At 44.3% G+C, this 21,407-nt stretch overlaps 1 protein-coding gene across 1 annotated transcript; it reads right to left on the reverse strand.

The window, feature by feature from the left end:
- Positions 1–1,190: 1,190 nt before the first annotated feature.
- On the reverse strand, positions 1,191–20,094 carry PJVK (pejvakin). The gene is made up of 6 exons (XM_040355620.1): positions 19,683–20,094; positions 17,049–17,244; positions 13,422–13,563; positions 9,995–10,112; positions 5,230–5,340; positions 1,191–2,176 (listed from the first exon to the last, which is right to left on the reverse strand). The coding sequence occupies exons 1-6, from the start codon at positions 19,891–19,893 to the stop codon at positions 1,875–1,877; spliced, it is 1,080 nt and encodes a 359-aa protein (XP_040211554.1). The 5' UTR covers positions 19,894–20,094; the 3' UTR covers positions 1,191–1,874.
- Between the last annotated feature and the right edge of the window lie 1,313 nt (positions 20,095–21,407).

Below are 21,407 nucleotides of genomic sequence, written 5' to 3' on the forward strand. Positions count from 1 at the left end.
ATCCACTTTAAGTAACAAACCTATAAACCTTTTGTTCCTGCGTCACGATCTACAAATTGTTAGAATTTTAAATGTGCATTCACCTGCTGGGAAGTTATTAGTAACCTTCAGCACTGTCATTTTTGCAGGGCGCACAAATGGATATTATGTAAGTTTACTGGCATTTATTCATATCCTCAAAGGAGTTCTCCTTATGGCTTCATGCACACTGGCTTTAAAATCGCTGCTTCTGATGTTTGCCTGTAGAAGCAGCTCAATGCTATCCTATGTGCCCATGCACATTAGGATGAATATAGGCTTAACGTTTAGAGGCAGGGAAAAAAAAACCTTCTAGTTTGCGTTTCTGATTGGAGCTTTCTGGCAGGAAAAAAACGCAAAACTCTCCTAAATGCGTCTAAACTTTGTACAAAAAAAAAACATTCTATCTGAGCGTTTTTTTTCCTGCCAAGGAAACTGGATTTTTTTTAAGCCCAGTGTGCATGGAGCCTATGGCCTGTTTCACACATGCTTCAGCGTGTGAACACACAGCTTTGGCAAAGCATTTGCAGAGCTTTCAGCAAGGTTTGTTGAAGCTTTTAGGCTTTATGTACACTAGCAGCTCCAAACTTGTGTTTTTTTGTCCTAAACTCAACTCTATAAAAGTCTATAGCCCATACACAAGACTGGTTGTCTTGCCAGGAAAACTGTCAAGAGAGCTTTTGGCCGGGAAAACTGGACGTGTGTATGCTTCCTCACAGTTTTCCCGACAGGAAAACAGCCGGGAATCTCGGTGGAAAAAAATAGAGAACCTGCTCTCTATTTTCCTGTCGGGATTCCCAGCGGTTTTTTTTTTCCACCAGATTTACTCATACTTTCCTATGAGAAACACTGCAAAGCAGTGTCGATGGAGCATACACACGGCCAGGATTCAGAATGACTCAGAATCCAAAAACGTCAGTGCACCACTGGATGAAAGATGCAAGGGTCTGTCAGGAGTCCAGAAACTCATTGAATTGTTATACACACACACTTTACAAGCAAACAGATCACAGGTGAGAATAGTTGGCCATTTAAACCCCTTTGTATCAACTTGTGTGCATGTTATCAGGCCAAAATCACCAGGGTAAGTAAACTTTTGGTCATTTGGGTAGTTTCTGTTGTGATTACAATTTAAAAAGAGTAAACACAGTTGATTGATAATAAATGGCTTCAGCCAAACACTAACCATAAGTGAAAGAAATGTTTTCGTATTATCATTCATATTCTCTGAAAAATGGCAAAGAAATCATACACCGTCAGCATGAAGAAACAAAGAAGGTAGCACAAGGGGAAGAAGACGAAAAGAAAGAGGAGAAAAGTGGAAGAAAAGAGAAAGTTGGAAACAAAAAGGAGGGGGGGGAGGGAGAGGAGGGAGGTAAGGAGATGGGGAAACAGAAGATTCCACTCACTCCGCCATCCCTCCAGGTCCAGGAGAACCTTCAAAACAACCTCCAGTTTTCCAAGGAGGCGATTCAGCTCAGCAAGGCTCCTTTAGGATTTCTGTTCAACATATGCAGACTGGAGTTGAAAGGTGCTTTAAAAGCTTCAACAAAACTTGGTGAAAGCTCTGCAAATGCTTTGTCAAAGTTTGATGTTCACACTGCTCTTATACAAGCTTAAGCCTGTGTGAAACAGGCCTTCTATGTATTTTTGCATGATTTGACATTTGAATACATTTGACACTGGTTATTGGCCTGTAGAGTTACTATTCATTACATAGCTTTGTTCTGAGACAAACAAGTTACTTTTAAACCAGTCTTTTAGGTCAGAGTCCACTTTGTATATATGAGATGAGGTCTGTGGCACCGTTATACCTGAGTTATAACCAAGAAGCACCATTGTGTCACATGCATCTTTCACTTAAGCCTTTTATGCCAGAGATCAAAGCAAGGAACTGCATGGAGCCTGACGTACTTTTGCCCATTAAAAGAACACTCAAAGCAGCCGTAAACTGTCTCTCTTTTGGAGTTGCCCATTCCGCACAAGGCACAGGGTCCCTTGGGGATGTTATTATTCAGCAGGTTTACACGAGTATGAGTGCCTTCTCTCATGTAGGTGGTAGAGATGTCAGTCATGCTGGCAGCCTTGTCATAGTAGTCAGAAAATATGTCATCATAGTACGAGTCTGAGTTAACCATGATGTCCATTGTCCTTTTTCCTGTTCAACAATAAATATCTTACTATTATATTCAAAATTAGTGCCCAATGTCATATAAATATACATTTTACTGTCTTCTAAACTATACTGATACTGATACTGAAAACCAAAAGCTGATACTATAATGTAAATGTGGACATCAATGGATTTCTGCATATTAAAGTAGAACTATAGGCAAAACATTTTTTTTAATTTTGGATAGAACAGGGAAGGGTTTTAACCCCTATCCCATTGCGGAGATTTCCCTTCACTTCTTGTCCCATAGCCAAACAGTAAGTGAGAGGTAATGCCTGCAAACTAAAGAAATTCCTTGAGGACCCCCAGGTCACAAGAACTAGTGTCCCTAATGGAAGGTTTCACCTCTATGATCTTTCTGGGGACAACCCAAAATTTGGGTTTTCTTTCACTTTCAATGATAATAGTAAACAGGACAAATAGAGAGGGCAAATTTCCCTAACGGGGACACAGACAGCAACAGGAGTTCTAATCCCTCTGCACTCTATCCAAAAAAAAGTTTTGCCTTTAGTTATACTTTAAGGCTCTGTAGCTGTAAAATATTGTTAAAGGAACATGTAGACTCCCAGTGGTAGCAGTTCTATAATCTGCTTTTAATGCTGAATATGCTGCTACATAAAAAAATAAAAAAAGTGAATTACTATTTCTGGCCCCTTTGTGTAGTCCCTCTCTATTAGTATAACCTTTATCCCTTCACTAACCAACAGAGGCGTACATAGCACATTTGGCACCCAGGGGGGATCCTATATCTGGCACCCCCTCCAGGCGGGCAGGCAAGCCGCGCACCACACGTAGATGTCAAGTGACGTTAGGGTAGTATACTGGCTGGTTAGGTGATATAGTGCCAGGTTAGGTTATATAGAGCCAGGTTAAGGTGGTATATAAGGCCAGGTTAGGGTGGTATATAGTGCCAGGTTAGGGTGATATAGAGCCAGGTTAGGGTCATATATAGTGCCAGGTTAGGGTTGTATAGACCCAGGTTTGGGTAATATAGACCCAGGTTAGGTGATATAGAGCCAAATTAGGGTAGTATATAGTGCCAGGTTAGGGTGGTTTATAGAGCCAGGTTAGGGTGGTATATAGAGCCAGGTTAGGGTGGTATATAGAGCCAGGTTAGGGTGGTATATAGAGCCAGGTTAGGGTGGTATATAGAGCCAAGTTAGGGTGGTATATAGAGCCAAGTTAAGGTGGTATATACAGTAGTGCCAGGTTAGGGTGGTATATAGAGACAGGTTAGGGTGGTATATAGTGCCAGGTTAGGGTGGTATATAAATACAGGTTAGGGTGGTATATAGAGATAGGTTAGGGTGGTATATAGAGACAGGTTAGGGTGGTATATAGAGACAGGTTAGGGCGGTATATAGAGACAGGTTAGGTCTGCATGTAGTGACAATGTGCACTGCTCAGTCACTTACAGCATGTCAGGTGATGAAGATTCCTGGACTGCTGTGGTCTATCCTCCTCTTTCTTCTTCAGCTGGGGGGTCAGCCGTCTAAGGGAAGGAGTTTGTAGGAGGAGTGGAGAAGGCAGCCACACCCCAGATCCAGGCCTCCCCCTATGTGAATGAGTATGGGGTACATTATACCCCTACCCATTCACCAAAAAAAGAGTAGTGTAGTGTTAAAAAATACCCCATCTTCCCCCGCGTCTTCCTCCTCCCGGCTTCTCCTGCTTCTTCTTCTGCTCTTCTTCTTTCCTCTGTCTTCTTTGACCAGTGTTCTTCTTCCTCTGCCGCCGATCCCGGCGACCACTCTCCTCCGATGCTGCGTCCTGCCAATCTGTCCACGCCGATGTCAAGCATTTCTTAGATAACAATGGGAGCGTGGCAATCGGACTACAAAATCCGGAGGCCCCGCCCCTTGTGATGTCATGGACCCATCATGCCCCAGGCAGTGATGTCACAAGGGGGCGGGGGCCTCCAAATGATGTAATCCAATGACCATACCCCCATTGTTATCAAAGAAATGCTTGACATCAGCAAGGACAGATCAGCGGGACGCAGCATCGGAGGAGGGTCGTTGGGGGGAGCGGCAGCAGAGGAAGAAGAACACCAGACAAAAAAGACAGAAGAAAGAAGAAGAGTGGAAGAAGAAGTGGGAGAAGGAGAAACCCGGAGAAGGAAGATGCGGGAGAACATGGGGGAAGACCAGAGGAAGAAGTGGGGAAGAAGAAGATATTTTTAATAAAAGACTTGTCAAAAACTGTCAACTGTATTTTTTAACACTACACTACATTTTTTTTGGTGAATGGGTAGGGGTAAAATGTACCCCATTACTCATTTACATGGGGGGAGGCCAGGATCTGGGGGCCCCCTTGTTAAAGGGGGCTTCCAGATTCCAATAATCCCTCTGCCCACAGACCCCGACAACCACCAAGCACGGGTTGCCGGGAAGAGGCCATTATCCCCATCAACATGGGGGGAAGATGCTTTGGGGTGCCCCAAAGTATTAATCCCCCCCATGTTCACGGCATGCGGCCTGGTATGGTTCAGGAGGGGGGGCTCTTGCTCGTCCTTTCCCTTTCCTGGCCGGCCAGGCTGCATGCTCGGATAAGAGTCTGGTATGGATTTTGGGGGGGACACCAACGCAACTTTTTTTTATTTTGCCGTGGGGGAGTCCTCTCCGAATCTGCGGGGGACCCCCACGCTGCTTTTTTTCCACGTTTTTTTTTTTTTTTTACATTCACCATGGAAGCCTGCTGACAGCTGATGACTCATCAGCTTCCCAGCCCCCGCCTTAGCAACCAGCTGTAAAAAAAAAAAAAAAAAAAAAAACGCCAAAATCGCAGTAAAACGTGGTACTTGCGTTTTGGATGCGGGTCCATTGAAGTCTATTACATGAAAAATGCTGCATTTTGCTGGGGAAAAAGTCCCCAGCCTTGTGCAGAGGCACAAAAATCCATTGATGTGAACATGTTCTATAGGAACCCATGTTAAAAATTTCCCTGCATTTCTGCAAAATGCATCAAAAAACGCATTAGTGTGAATAGAGCCTTATATAGGTTACATTTGGAATTTTGGCAGCACATATATGACTTACCGGTAAATAAGATGCCTGTTCGATATAAACGGTTCCTCAGGGCATTGAATGAGAATGATCTTGTGCGTACCTTCTCAAATCCACCTCTTGATGCAGATGATACACATAGTTCTGGAAAGAAGGAAAAAATGTATTTCATTTCACAATCATATTCTTCTGGTACAGAGTAACATTCTTATTTTTTACATGCTAGAGTTCAGTTTTTTAACTGAAACTATTACATTTTAGATTTTAATTACAATAGCCTTATCATCTGCTGTTCCCAAAATCGTTTACGATTAATGGGTTACAGGTACGTTCCAAGTTCTTAAAGCTTATTAGGGTTACAGATGCACCCAGAGTAGGGTCATTTAGGGTCAATATATATACTGTTCCTGGATTAGCATTACAAATGGAGGCCCCCAATTTGCAGAAGGATAGTCATCCTCAGCTTTTGATGCTTTAGTTTAGAAATTTCTTTTCCGGTGTAGTCCTGGAATCTTTTTTTTTTATATTCTATATAAATTTAAAATGTTATATTTTTTTGTCTCAAAAGTAAACATCAGTTGTTGTGGAAATTTTATGAAGATGTATTTAATATGTATTGTCATGGTGTCTCCCAGTGTTAGTACTCCCGCAGCCCACTCTGACTGGGGAAGACTGACGCTGGTTGAGTCCCGTCTGGTAGTGAAAAACTTCCTGAGGTTGGGGAGAGGTGTTTGCAGAGTGGGGATATGTCCGCCAGCAAAAGGGCCCCTGTGTGATGCACAGACGTTCGTCTGAGGGGGATGTGTTCACTCTGCAAAGACATTATCAGTTAGGGGATGTACGCTCGTGTGTCTCTGTGTGCCCTATCAACACGTGGCAGGGCGAGTAGCGTACACCTGCAGATAATCTCCCATCAGCAGGAATCGTAGTATAATCCCAGTATGCGTTGTTCTCTGAACAACGCAGAATAAGGATTCATACCATCGGTAAAACGGGAGCTTTTGAATTGTTATGGTCAGGGAGAGCATCCATGTGTAAAACATACACACTGTCCCTGCCCAGACACGCCCATAAGACTCCCCTAGCCATTATTCATCCTGTTGAAAGGATTTCCTGTGTTGACATTCATATCCTGTGAGGTCATTTCCTGTGATGTCATTTCCCATGGAGGAAGCAATTGGCTGTTGGAGCCATCACTTCCTGTTTGTCAATGCTTTTGTTGTGCTTGAATAAAAACCAAGTGCTGTGCTGGATAGAGGGCAGAAGAGCATGGTAATGAGGACGTAAGGAATGGTGATCTTGTCTGTTTACTTGGGGATATGCGGGTAACAGAGTGATAGGTAAGATGCATTATACCATTAGAGAAAATGGGTGCTTACAGTGGGGATCGAAAGTTTGGGCACCCCAGGTAAAAATTTGTATTAATGTGCATAACGAAGCCAAGGAAAGATGGAAAAATCTCCAAAAGGCATTAAATTACAGGTTAGACATTCTTATAATATGTCAAAAAAAGTTCGATTTTATTTCCATCATTTACACTTTCAAAATTACAGAAAACAAAAAAATGGCATCTGCAAAAGTTAGGGCACCCTGCAGAGTTAATATCTTGTACTGCCCCCTTTGCAAAGCTGAGACCTGCCAGTGTCATGGATTGTTCTCAATCATCGTCTGGGAAGACAAGGTGATGTCAATCTCAAAGGTTTTAAATGCCCAGACTCATCTGACCTTGCCCCAACAATCAGCACCATGGGTTCTTCTAAGCAGTTGTCTAGAAAACTGAAAATAGTTGACGCTCACAAAGCTGGAGAAGGCTATAAGAAGATAGCAAAGCATTTTCAGATGTCAATATCCTCTGTTCGGAATGTAATTAAGAAATGGCAGTCATCAGGAACAGTGGAAGTTAAAGCAAGATCTGAAAGACCAAGAAAAATATCAGACAGAACAGCTCGCAGGATTGTGAGAAAAGCAATTCAAAGCATGTGGACGCAAGCATGGCATAACACCGGATATAAATCCCTTAAAATGAGAAACCTCTGTCATATAATGAAAGATGGGGGTTGGGAACAGGGCCCACAGAGACCCCTACAATTGCGCCTGGAGGTGATGTAGCCGTAGGTATGGGAAATATATTGATTTAAGGAGGTTGAATTCTGTCTGTAAAGATGAAAAGGAGCGCAGTTTGCCGTTGGAGAAGATGTGTACCAAGTGTGTGACCCCGTACTGCCTCCAACATACCACACTGTAAGTACCACACTGCAAATGCCCATTGTCCCAGATAGTGACTATGATCTGTGAATCCTATAACATCTTGCAGCTGTCTGGCCTTGTTCCAAACCTTCTGCATCAACACGAAGGTGGGAAAAAGATTGTTGGATTTAGCGTAGGCCAGAGCCTCCAAGTCTGTGGCCACACTGTATGTCCCCATGACATGGTGCATCAAAGCTGTGGTCGTGTCCTCTGTCCCCACCGGCCGGTTCCGTGGGCAAAGCCAAAGGTTAGGTAAAGCGAGACCCCCACTCTCCTTTGGTTTTTGCAGTTGCTCGAGCTTGACCCTCTGAGGATTATTAAGCCAGATAAAGGAGCGAAACAGCGAATTTATGATGCAAAAAGTTTTAAGTGGGACAACCATGTGGGTATTGTGCAGGATGTAGAGGAGCTGTGGCATAAAAAACATTTTATGAGGTTCACTCAAAAATGGAACTTCCACTTTTTGGAATCCTCCCCCCTCCGGTGTCACATTTGACACCTTTCAGGGGGAGGAGGGAGAAGATACCTGTGTAATATAAGTATTTGCTACCACTTCCGGGCATAGGTCGCCTCGGCGATTGAGGTGACACTTTGCCACTTCCGGCGCCTACTCTGTTCCCCCCCCCCGCTGTCTTCTGCGACTCCCGCATGCGCAGTAGGGAACCAGGAAGCCGAGGAGTCTAGCAATAAGATCGAGGATTTGATCCAGTTGATCACCAAACCCGAAAATGTGCCAAACTTGGTGATGACTGCCGTAGCCTCTCTCAGGAAATCTGATGTCTCCCCCAGAAGTAAAATGGTGTCGTCGGCATAGAGCATGAGTTTTTCCTGCATCTTACCATATTTGAAGCCACAAATTAAGGGTGTCACGGTCTGGAGTCAGGCTCAGAGGCCAGTAGCTATAGCAGCAGAGCGGATATTCACACAGGTCACCCTGGTTGATGACATGGGTTCACCTGAGGCGCAGGGTCTAAGCACTAACCGGTATTCACCAGAGCTCCTGATGGTGGAGATGGGCTTTGCTGCGTGGTCCTCAGGATAGCCCCACCAGAAGGAGAGCAAGCCCAGGGTCCGGAAGCAGATATAACAGGTAGGGATCAAGCAGAAGCGTAGTCGGGGGACGAGCCAAAAGTCGGTAGCGAATGGTAGCAAAGATCAGTCAGCGGCAAGAGAGACAGGAGCAAGATATTGGCTGGTGAAGGCACAATATTCTGGCAACCAGGAAGTGCAGGGACATGGCTTTTATAGGAAGTTCATGGGAGGAGCAAAGGGTTCAAGGTTCAAGGCAAACAAGATTCAAGACAAGATCATTCAAGGAACTATCCGAAGAACTGTCCAAGGAGCTGTCCAGCATTCCAGGTGGCTCAGCAGGCAGAGTCACTACCAGACACACCAGAGGTCCCAGGTTCAAGCCCAGGTCCTAACAAAGGGGTTGGAGCGGATCAAGGCAGCAAGTGGCTCAATGGCAATGGCGAACAAAAGAGGGGATAGAGGGCAGTCCTGTCGTGTGCCTCTATGTAAAGGAAAAGGCATGGAGACACGTCCTGCCTCTCTAGTGGCCGCCTGCGGGTTGCTGTATAATAATTTCACCCATGATAGGTAGGTGGAACCAAACCCAAATTTATACATAGTGGCCCACAGGTATTGGCATTCTTTGCAATCGAAGGCCTTATGAGTGTCCAGGGACAGGAGGGCCCTATTCCCTATATTATCTGCTTGAGACTGTATGTTGAGGAAGAGCCTGCGCAAATTAATCGAGGTGGACCTCTCAGGAATAAATCCTGCTTGGTCCGGATGTATAATCGATGATATGGCTTTATTAAATTTCATGGCCAACACTTTGGCCAGAATCTTAATATCCACCTGCAAAAGGGATATGGGCCTGTACAAGCTTGGGTCTAGAGGGTCCTTCCTGGGTTTTAACAGTAGGACAATGTTAGCTTTGATCATGGAGGCAGGGAGAGTCTGGTTCTCCCTGGTTGCATTAAACACCTTGAGAAGATAGGGTAGTATCACTTCCCCGTACTGCTTAAACGCCTCAATTGGGAGCTCGTCATCTCCAGGGGCTTTGGAATTTGGAAAGGAGTTGACCGCACATTGCAACTCCTTTTCTGTTATGGGGGAATCTAAGATCTGCCTCTGGGAGGCCGACAGACAGGGTAGCTCGATCCCGTGCAGAAAATCCTGCAGTTCCTCTGTTGTGTTATCCTGCCTAGAGCGATATAAGTAAAACTCCACCAGTTCCTGCATAATAAGATTCGGGTCATTCACCACCCTTTCCCGAGGGGTACGTAGAGCCCCTACAGCTGGGGAAGCCTGGTTTGATTGCACAATCTTGGCTAGCAGCCTACCTGTTTGCTCACCCTCCTCATAAAAGGCTAACCTGCTGAAGAAGTGCATCTTATCTTTGTTGCCTTTAATTTGGGGATGGAGGTGTGTCACTGGCAACACCAGACCATTTTCTTTTGAATATATAATTTCATAACATGGCACAAAACAATCTTAGTTTTAATCCATACATATAAGTTATACTGATGGATATACAGCTTACCAAAATGGCCATCCAGATGAATGTAAAGATCAAAAATACTAAACGCTATGGTTGTATGGGCTGGGAATACAATAGCTTTGTCACGTCCTTTATGGTTTTTGTCATCAATTAAATGAAACTGAAAATAAAAAATAAAGTTATTTTAGATGATAGGATATATTACATCGGAAAACATAAATGCTGTTATAACAAGGCGATCTTAGGGCTCTTTCACACAGGCATTTAAAATAAGTGGTTAAGTCGCCTTTCTTTGAACGCTTCCCGAGCGCCTATCAATGCCACTAAAAATTTTTAAAATTGGGAGCGGATGGAGGTGTTCACACTACAGTGTTAGCATTGTGGTGAGGCAAAGAGTTTGGCAGTTATTGACGCTTTGCCACTGCCTCCATTCAATGCTATTGAAATGCACAACTAGTGCACTGTAAACGCATTGTAAATGCGTCTAAGGCTTTTATGGTGCGTTTAAGGTGCGGTTGCAAAGCGTCAAAAGTGATAATTTTAGCCTTCTCCAAAACAAAAAAAAAAAAACGCTCCTTTTCAGACTGTTACAGGAGTGTGAGTGGGTCCCGTGTCGGTCTGCATCTGCCCTTCACAGCTTAAGTCTTAAAGTGGAGTTCCACCCATAAATATAACATTACATCAGTAGTTTTAAAAAAATGTCATTAGTCCTTTACGAAAAAATTTTTTTTTTTTAGATGCCTTCAAAGTGTTGTTGCTAGGCAGAATAGTTAATCTTCCCACTTCCTGCACCTAGGTGCTTAATGCTTCCTAACCTACACCGCACAGACTCCTGGGAATGTAGTGGGTGTAACTTTCCAGGAGTCTGTGCACTCCCCAGTCTCAAAGAATCATGTGACTTGGACAGCACAGGAGCTGAAACCTCATCTGACACTGCTTGTGCAGCACTGAGCATGTGCGAGATCTGCAATGCTGAAATCCAGGAAGTCATACAGTCTGGCTTCATGATGCCCACACTTAAGATGGCCCCAGTCAATTTCTATTTTATAAAGTGTCTAAATGCTGTAACAACCTAACAAAACAGACCTTAGTTTACAGACTAACTTTACTAGAATACATTAAGCTTGTGTATTACAGGGGTATTTATATTTAAAAAGTGAAATTGTGGCCGGAACTCCGCTTTAAGTTATTACTAAAAACAGTAATAATCAAAACCAGAGGCAATTATTTAATATAATAAAGAGTAGATACATTTATATAGTCTTATGCCCTGTACACATGATTGGTTCGTCTGATGAAAACGGACCATTGAACCGTTTTCATGGGACGAACCTATCGTGTGTGGGCCCCATCAGTTTTTTTCCCATCGGTGAAAAAAAACAGAACCTGTTTTAAAGAAATGTTATGGTTAAAAAAACGATAGAAAAAAAATGATCGTCTGTGGGGAAATCCATCGGTTAAAAATCCACACTCAGAATTAAGTCGACGCATGCTCGGAAGCATTGAACTTCATTTTTTTCAGCACAATTTTTTTAAAAGATCGTTTTTTGCAGAAGTAGTTTTAATGATGCTTAAAGTGAAACAATAAAAATGGAAAACCACTTTAAATATAGTGCCTGGAGGTCTTATTCTGCCTGTTAAGTGGCACATATGTAACGTGCATAGAACCTGCTGCGGCAGAACTGATATTTATAAAGAAAAAACAATGAAAAATATAATTGCTGGCAATAAAAAACGTTTAAAAAAAAACGTGTGTGGGTCCCCCCAATCCAGACCAGGCCTTTTGGGACCCCACGCCATTTTTTAAAACATTTTGGCATGGGGGTTCCCCTTAAAATCCATACCAGACCTAAGTGCCTGGTATTGATTGGGGGGGGGACCCCACGCCTTTTAAAAAAATATATTTTTATTACCGGCAATTATATTTTTTTTTCATTCAGCTATCAGTGGGGAAGTCCATTGACAGCTGATGACTCATCAGTTGCTAAGGACACTGCGGCCGGCTTCCTGGCCCACTATCTAACAACCAGCTATTCACTGTGCCCTGATTGGGCAAAGGTTTGCCCAATCAGGGCTTAGAATACACCATGCAGTGCACAGTGCATTGTGGGGCGCTCGGTGGGCCCTCGCAAATTCAGGTGTTCGCCGAACGGGCGAACAGGCGATGTTCAGGCCAAACTTTTGCTCTGCTCGAACTGTTCGCCCAACTCTAGTCATTACTATGGTATACAAGAGACTCCCTTATATGGCTCTTGGTGCTGAAGTTCACAGAAATAAGGTGGTGACTCCAACATACTGGCATTCACCCAACTCCATCAGTGCTGACTTGACCTACTACTTCTGATTCCAAAGCTTAAGTAATTTGACATTTGTATGCCTATACAACTACTGAGGTACCCTCAAGTTTAGTATTCTGACTCAAAAAGCTAAGACTTTTTACAGTTGAAGTTTAAAGGTGACTGCACATTGCCTTTTAGGCCCAGATTCTCGTATCTGGGCGTAAAACTGTGCGGGCGTAATGTATCTGCTTTACGTTACGCCGCCGCAAGTTTTACAGGCAAGTGCTTTATTCACAAAGAACTTGCCTGTAAAGTTGCGGCGGCGTAGCGTAAATCCCCCGGCGCAAGCCCGCCTAATTCAAATGAGCCGGGTAGGGGGCGTGGAGCATTTAAATTAGGCGCGTTCCGCGCCGGACGTAATGCGCATGCGCCGTCCCCAAAATTTCCCGACGTGCATTGCGCTAAATGACGTCGCAAGGACGTCATTGGTTTCGAAGTGAACGTAAATGGCGTCCAGCCCCATTCACGGACGACTTACGCAAACAACATACATTTTTTAATTTCGACGCGGGAACTACAGCCATACTTAACATTGGTTGCCCCTCATATAGCAGGGGCAACTTTACGCGTCGCAAATCTAACGTAAACGTTGTAACTTCCCTGCGTCGACCGCGCGTACGTTCGGGAATTCGCATATTTTGCTAATTTGCATACTCGACGGGGAAAACGATGGAGGCGACACCTAGCGGCGAAAAAAAAAATGCATTTAAGATCCGACAGCGTAAGAGCCTTACGCCTGTCGGATCTAATGGATATCTATGCGTAACTGATTCTAAGAATCAGTCGCATAGATACGACGGGCCAGATTAAGACTGCGTACATTGCGTTGCGCCGTCGTAAGCCCTTTGAGAATCTGGGCCTTAATGTTTAGTCAGATGAAAAATCAGTAATTTTACAAACAGGAATCTACAATGCTCTATACCGAGCTTAGAAAAATGTAAAGAAGTCTCAAGCCATCTAGTGACCTTAAAGCATTTTCCAAAAAATGCTCCAAACTTCAAAGATGCATCACAGCATATTACATCCAAACTGATGGAAGTTTTATCATTTGTGGTGAAAACGAATATGTAATTCAACTGGGTATTCTATCAATGTAATTTTTTTTATACACAGAAGGCTCTTAAACTTACTCTCATAGCTTCTCCCCGCATACCAGCATGGACAGTCAGAGCACACTGACGCGTTGTGCGGATACTTTCCATGACAACACATAAAACCTCCTTGCCATTTTCTCTTGCTTGACGAACTAAGCAATGTTCTAAGTCAATAGTTCTATAACGGTAAACAGAAAACTAATAAATATCATTTCACTAAAATCAATAATCAAATTTTTGAACCGTGGAAGCTCTGCCAAATAAATACTTTTTCAAGGCACTGTATATGCTGCAGTCTGTGGTCAGTTAGATGTGGCTCAGTACAATGAGAAGTTCACTGTTCAGTAAGTTCACCAAGTACATGTGCAGGGGCAGACCAATAGGAGCAATTATAAGGCCCCTTTCACACTGAGGAGTTTTTCAGGCGGTACAGCGCTAAAAATAGTGCTGCTATACCGCCTGAAAAACTCCTGCCCAGCCTTCTCAATGTGGAAGCCCGAGGGCTTTCACACTGAGGCGATGCGCTGGCAGGAGAGAAAAAAATCTCCTGTCAGCAGCATCTTTGGAGCGGTGAGAGGAGCGGTATGTATACCGCTCCTTCCCATTTAAAACAATGGGAAACCGCTGTAATACCGCCCGCAATGCGCCTCTGCCGCTAGCGGGGGTTAATACCGCACCGCTAGCGGCCGAATCCCGCGGCAATTCCGACTGTATAGCGCCACCGCGCCTCCCGCCCCAGTATGAAAGGGGCCTTAAAGCCCATATCCAGCTACATTTTTTATTTTCTATTCCTTATTAGGCCCCTTTCACACTGGGGCGGGAGGCGCGGTGGCGGTATAGTGCCGCTAAAAATAGCGGCGCTATACCATCAGAATTGCCGTGGGATTCGGCCGCTAGCGGTGCGGTATTAACCCCGCTAGTGGCCGATAAAGGGTTAATACCACCTGCAATGCGCCTCTGCATTAATACCGCTGTTTCCCATTGTTTTAAATGTGAAGGAGCGGTTGTATACCACTCCTCTCACCGCTCCAAAGATGCTGCTTGCAGGAGATTTTTTTCTCTCCCGCCTCAGTGTGAAAGCCCTCAGGTTTTTACATTGAGAAGGCTGGGCAGGAGTTTTTCAGGCGGTATAGCAGCGCTATTTTGAGCGATGTACCGCCTGAAAAACTCCTCAGTGTGAAAGGGGCCTTAGAGTGGGAATACGTTAAAACTTCTGTCACTCTGACATTGGAAAAAAAATTCATTACATCTTACATTTGCTACATGGACAGAAAGAATGAATTCTCCCTAATTTCCTTTTTTTTGATTGGACTTAGACCTAAAGGTCTCAGTAACTGAGGAATTGTAACTTTGGAGTGTAACAGTAGATCCTTGTAAAGCAGTACTTTGGTTCTCCCAGCAGATGTCACTGGAGTACACAGTAACGCTCCTGTCTATGAAGTTAAACTAAGTGCTAATAATACAAGCAGAGCAATATTTGACATAATTTTATATGATTGCATTCATTTGCCCTATAAAGTAATACAATTTTAAATTGGGTATGATAGTCAAATAACAATGCCTGTAAAAAACAGCATTACAAAACATGTAACATGCATTAAATAAATTGAAAAAGCTCCAGCTTTTTTACTCAGTAAAGTGTAATGCTGCGTACACACGATCATTTTTCGGCATGAAAAAAAACGTTTTTAAAAACATCATTTAAAATCATCGTGTGTGGGCTTCACATCGTTTTTCGGCTTCTGAAAAACGACCCAAAAATTATTATTTTTTTCGGGTTGTAAAAAATGATTGGGCCAGATTCACAAAGAGATACGACGGCGTATCTCCTGATACGCTGTCGAATCTCTGAGATCCGACGGTCGGATCTATGCGACTGATTCATAAGAATCAGTTACGCATAGATCTCCCTTAGATCCGACTGGTGTAAGTGACTTACACCGTCAGATTTTAGGCTGCAATCTTCTGCTGTCCGCTAGGTGGCGTTTTGTCTTTTACTCGCGACGAATATGCAAATGAGGAGATACGCCGATTCAGAAACGAACGCCTGCCCGTCGCTTCTTTTTTTTACGTAGTTTGCGTTCGGCTTTTTCTGGCGGATAGTTACCCCTGCTATATGAGGGGTAGCTAATGTTAAGTATGGCTGTCGTTCCCGCGCTGAGTTTTGAATTTTTACATCGTTTGCGTAACTCGGTCGCGAATACGGATGGCCTTAATTTACGTTAACGCCAAAAACAATGACGTCCTATCGACGTCATTTGGAGCATGCGCGTTGGGAAATTTCGCCGGCGGCGCATGCGCAGTTAAATCGGTGTGGGGACGCGCCTGATTTAAATTGTACACTCCCCCTAGCCGCGGAATTTGAATTCCGCCGGGGGAGTTACATCCGCCGGCGCAAGTTTGGAGGTAAGAGCTTTGTGAATACTGCACTAGCCTCGCAAAATTGCGCTGGCGGATCGTAAATCACATCGATTACGCAGATCCAAAAATCTATGTGTGTGCAAAAAACGACGTTTTAAACCCGTGCATGCCCAGAAGCAAGTTCATTCATCACGCTGTAACAGACAAAAAAGCGCGAATCGTCTTTTACTAACAAGGAATCAGCTAAAAGCAGCCCAAAGGCGAATAGAACTTCCCCTTTAGAGTGCGGTCGTACGTGTTGTACGTCACCGCGCTTTGGGTGGGCAACATCATTTTTAATGATGAAGTTGGAAAAATTTCGTTTTTTGGACATGCCGAAAAACAATGTTTTTTTTCATGACGAAAAACGATCGTGTGTACGCGGCATTAGTGTAGGAATCATCAGAAATTAGACTATTACATAAAAGGCACTAAGGGCTCATTTACACAAGTGGTTGGGGGAAGGTAAATCCCCGAAATTCAGACGAAAATGCATGATGTTTTGGAGTCACCATGATGGCCCTAAATCAAGCATTATCTATGGGCAGGGCTTTTTTTCCTTAAACAATAGGTGCTGGAACTCAACCACGACCCCCCCCCCCCCCCCCCCAAAACCCCTACGCTGCACACAACCTCCAAATCACATCAAATAGTGGGTGTGGTCAGTCACATTTCACGAACATTAGGAGGGTCTTAAAGGGGCATTAAATATCAGGGTTGCATTACATACAGAGTGCAGAGCTGTCACTTGTAAACATAGAAGCCGGATTGTGGTGAGCAGACACCTAAGGGTCTGGGCCAGAGGTGGTGGAACTGAGTTCCACCTGAAAAAAGCCCTGTCTATGGGTAAGAGTTCCATTTTAATTAGCTCCAGTATTTACAGTACTTGCCCAGCTTTAGACCATGCTGTGTATGAGATGCTTGGTATATATTTCTGGGCGGTCACCATAGGTGTGCGCAGCCTATGGCATTAGGGTGTGCACCCCAAAGCTCACTCACGCACTACCGATCACTCACTATGTTCATTCAGAAAGGGAAGGGGCTGGTAAATCACATATTTACTGGCACCTTCCCCCACTCATTCTAAAACATCACCACAGCAACAGCCGTCGGGAGAGAAGAGGGAAGCCAGAAGTGCTGTAGGGAGAAGGGGAGGAGCCAGGGTAGTAGGGGGAATTTTTGCTGCACAGGGTGATTAGGGTGTGCCTGGGCACACCTGGCACACCCTGTGTGCACACCTATGACGGTCACATAATACAATACCTGGATATAAGTTCTTTAAGTAATGTTGGGACTTCAACTTCATGCTTGGTTACAACACCAAAAGAAGCTTTAACAGCAAGAGAATCAGATCCATAGATATTTATTCCGACATCATTCATGATCTGATTTCCATGTCTTCTGTCCAAAGACACGTCTGATTTATCTTCATAGTTGAGCAGCTGGTAAGAACTTACACCTGTGAAGTACAGAATATACAGTCATTGTTAACCTGTGTTTATTCGCACACACCCAGTCAGGTTTAATTGGGTTAAATTGGAAACTAAATGCAAGGAAACAATCAATTATGAAAACCTACCTTTGCTTTGAAGCATGATCCGCGTTTGGATCGCGCTTTCCGAGACAATTGACAGGCAGTGAGGATGCGCCACATTACCTATTTTAAACCCATTTTTGCAGACAAACGTGTGCATTGCACGTGGTTTCGGGACAATTCTGGAGGTTGTCTGTTCGCCTGACTATGTCGCGTTCGGCGGGCTTGCCATCTACCGATCACTACATGTTGGGTAGTAATTGCCATGGGTTCAATGCGACCGCAGCATGTAAACATCGCTGCTTGCTGCCTCTTGTAGCTTAAAAAGGGGTGAGGTTAGGGGATGGCAAAAGCGCATCTCAACCACGCTTCTTTACTGCCCCTCAACCACACATCTAAATGAGGCCTTACACACAGTTCTACTAATACTTTTAGGCTGCTTTCACAGTGAGCAGCGACGGGCGGCGGCGGTAAACCGTCGCTATTTTTAGCAGCACTTTATCGTCTTTTTTTGCTGCGCTTTTCGGCCGCTAGTGGGGTGCTTTTAACCCACGCCAGTGGCCGAAAAAGGGTTAAAATCGGCCGATGCAGCGTCGCTTTGCTGGCGGTTCGGCAGTGCTGGCGGTTCGGCAGTGCTGCCCATTGATTTCAATGGGCAGGGGCGATTTAGGAGCGGTGTATTCACCACTGCTACAGTGCTGCAAAGATGCAGCTTTCAGGACTTTTTTTAGCGTCCTGCCTCAATCTTTCACATTGGAGTGAGAGGAGAGGCGCTATTTTTAGCGCTATAGCGCCTGTAAAGCACCTCAGGCCTTGTACACACGATCAGTCCAAACTGATGAAAATGGACTGAAGGCTGAAGTCTGATGGACTGATGGACTGATGGTCTGATGGTCTGATGTGCCTACACACCATCAGTTCAAAATCCAATCGAGTCCAAAACGGTGACGTAAAACACAACGACGTGCTAAAAAAAACGAAGTTCAATGCTTCCAAGCATGCGCCGACTTGATTCTGAGCATGCGTGGGTTTTGAACCAATGCTTTTGCGTACTAACCATCGGTTTTGACCGATCGGTCATCAGTCCATCAGTCCGATTTTAAAACTTTGGTCTGAAGGACTAAAGTCTGATGGGCCATACACATGGTAGGTTTGGACTGATGAAACTGAACTTCAGTCCGTTTTCATCAGTTTGTACTGATCGTGTGTACAGGGCCTCAGTGTGAAAGCAGCCTTAGTACACCAGAATTTATGGTAGGAAGGTAATGCTGGCCATACACTATACAAAAAAATCTGATTAAATTCGGTCATTTAAGTTTGTTCGTTTTTCGGACAGTTATTGGGCACAAACTCAATAATACTTTGGACTTTTTTGCACCAAGCCGCCCAAGCTGACCAAGCCGTCCTATCTCCTGCCGGAACCCCCAGCCACTCCCTGCCGGCCAGCTTGGGAACCTGGAGTCGGTGCAGCAGGCGCTGTTTAGCCCGACCCGCCCAGTGAGCAGAGTGTACCTGGAGCAGCGCTTCAGCCTGAGATGGGGGTCAGGAGGAGGCAGGGAAGAGAGAACAGAAGGGGGGTAGAGTCACTGCACCATGGGCCTCAGGGTTGTACGTGCCCCCTGGGCCAAAAGTTGCCAGTCAGCCCCTGTTGAGGATGATTTACTAAAGGCAAACAGGCTGCTCACTTTTCAAGGGAATTTGCTCCAGAGCCTGGTGAAATGTCACTTTGCAAAGAATACCCAATCATATGCAAAAAAAAAAGCAGTGCCCTTGATTTCATGGTGCAAGTCAACAGAGCTGCCTTCGCCTCCTTCACTAAGCTCTGGGGAAAATTCCCTTGCAAAGTGAACCGCCTTTAGTAAGTCAACCCCTGTATGTACATACCCAAGAAGGGCAACTGGAATCTGCACCGCCTTTAGTAAGTCAACCCTTGTATGTACATACCCAAGAAGGGCAACTGGAATCTGCACCGCCTTTAGTAAGTCAACCCCTGTATGTACATACCCAAGAAGGGCAACTGGAATCTGCACCGCCTTTAGTAAGTCAACCCCTGTATGTACATACCCAAGAAGGGCAACTGGAATCTGCACCGCCTTTAGTAAGTCAACCCCTGTATGTACATACCCAAGAAGGGCAACTGGAATCTGCACCGCCTTTAGTAAGTCAACCCCTGTATGTACATACCCAAGAAGGGCAACTGGAATCTGCACCGCCTTTAGTAAGTCAACCCCTGTATGTACATACCCAAGAAGGGCAACTGGAATCTGCATAAGGCTGAGAAATACAGAACTGTATAATAATACAGTATACAAGTATACATGTTTACATTTTAAGTTCTTTTAATCTAAATCATAGAGATTTACCTGCCGAAATTTCCTTGTCTCCATCAAGAATATCCTTCAGCGAAAATGGGGTTGAGATATACTTGCTCTTTCTGGATAGGAAACAGCGTTTCTTCTTGATGACCAGGCTCAGTGGTTGGTATTTGTCTGCTTCACTGAGGCTGGGGACAGGGATCAGCCTCCCTCCATCTCCCACTTGTTTAACAAAGTTCTTGGTGGCAGCTGAAAACATAGCAAAGTATTCTCTCTCTGCAGTTACACGTTCTACCTTTCTATGAGCTTCAGATCCTCACACATTGTATTAGTCATAGTGCGCCAGTGCATCCTCAGTCTTGCGTGGCATATGCACAGCGGATTGCAGTGTTGTGTGCACCTTCATTGACTCCTATTACCAGTCAATGAATAATTGAATATGTAAAGTAATATGTTCCTTTGTTATAGTCCCTTGTAACATACTGTACATGTTCCATGCTGTGAAGGTTCTCAACTTCATAAAAAAAATAAAAAAAAAAATAGTAAGGCTTGCAATCCACCAGTTAGATTTTCTTTAGATTTGATCTAACGTTCCTTTGGAAAGCTAGCCTCACATTAGAATCTGTTTGCAAAAATTACTTTACAGCAAAATCTCTGATTTACCAAGAAGGATGTAATGAGAGCAGCTACTTGATTGGATAAAAAATGTATGGATTGTACAGGTAGTGCCACACGCCACACAAGTGATGGTAAATCTAAAGATAGCAACACACATTACAATCTGATTCACATTAGATTTATGAACTGCTTTGTAGCATCAGCTCCTACCTCCTCTTAGAATATACAGGGTGATTGAAAAGTAACTCCTTGGCCCAGATTCTCAAAGGAGATACGACGGCGTATCTCCAGATACGCCGTCGTATCTCTGAGTCTGAGCCATCGTATCTATGCGCCTGATTCTTAGAATCAGTTAAGCATATATTTGTATTAGATCCGACCGGCGTAAGTCTCTTACGCCGTCGGATCTTAACTGCATATTTACGCTGGCCGCTAGGGGCATATACGCTGATTTACGCCTAGAAATATGTAAATCAGCTAGATACACAAATTCACGAACGTACGCCCGGCCAACGCAGTACAGATACGCCGTTTACGTTAGGCTTTTCCCGGCGTAAAGTTACCCCTGCTATATGAGGCGTACATGCGGCGTACCAATGTTAAGTATGGACGTCGTTCCTGCGTCGAATTTTGAAAATTTTACATCATTTGCGTAAGTCATTCACGAATAGGGCTGGGCGTCATTTACGTTCATGTCGAAAGCATTGGCTTCTTGCGGGTTAATTCGGAGCATGCACACTGGAATTCTTTCACGGACGGCGCGTGCGCCGTTTGTAAAAAGCGGCATTTACGTGGGGGTCACATAAAATTAACATAACACACGCCCACATCTACCACATTTGAATTAGGCGGGCTTACACCGGCCTCTTTACGCTACGCCGCTGCAACTTTCGTTTGAGAATACGGCACTTGCCTGTAAAAGTTGCGGAGGCGTAACGTAAATAGGATACGTTACGCCTGCACAACGATACGCCGCTGTACGTGAATCTGGGCCCTTATTTTGAAAATCTTATAATTTATTTTTTAATCATTATTTTTACAAAAAAATAATATGAGAAGAACACACATAAAATGGAGTTTTAATTAAAGGGGATGTAAAGGTAAATATCTTCCTCTACCTTAGTGCAGTCCTCCTTCACTCACCTCACCCTTCGA

Source organism: Rana temporaria, chromosome 6, assembly GCF_905171775.1.
Source record: "Rana temporaria chromosome 6, aRanTem1.1, whole genome shotgun sequence".
Taxonomy (NCBI): Eukaryota; Metazoa; Chordata; class Amphibia; order Anura; family Ranidae; genus Rana; species Rana temporaria.

Excerpts from the sequence above, each read along its gene's own strand:
- PJVK (XM_040355620.1), bottom strand. The coding sequence starts at position 19,893 with ATGTTTTCAGCTGCCACCAAGAACTTTGTTAAACAAGTGGGAGATGGA. Across the intron at positions 13,564-17,048 it reads CTTAAAGAACTTATATCCAG|AACTATTGACTTAGAACATT; the intron begins GTATTGTATTAT and ends TTACCGTTATAG. Across the intron at positions 10,113-13,421 it reads TGCGGGGAGAAGCTATGAGA|TTTCATTTAATTGATGACAA; the intron begins GTAAGTTTAAGA and ends TTTTATTTTCAG.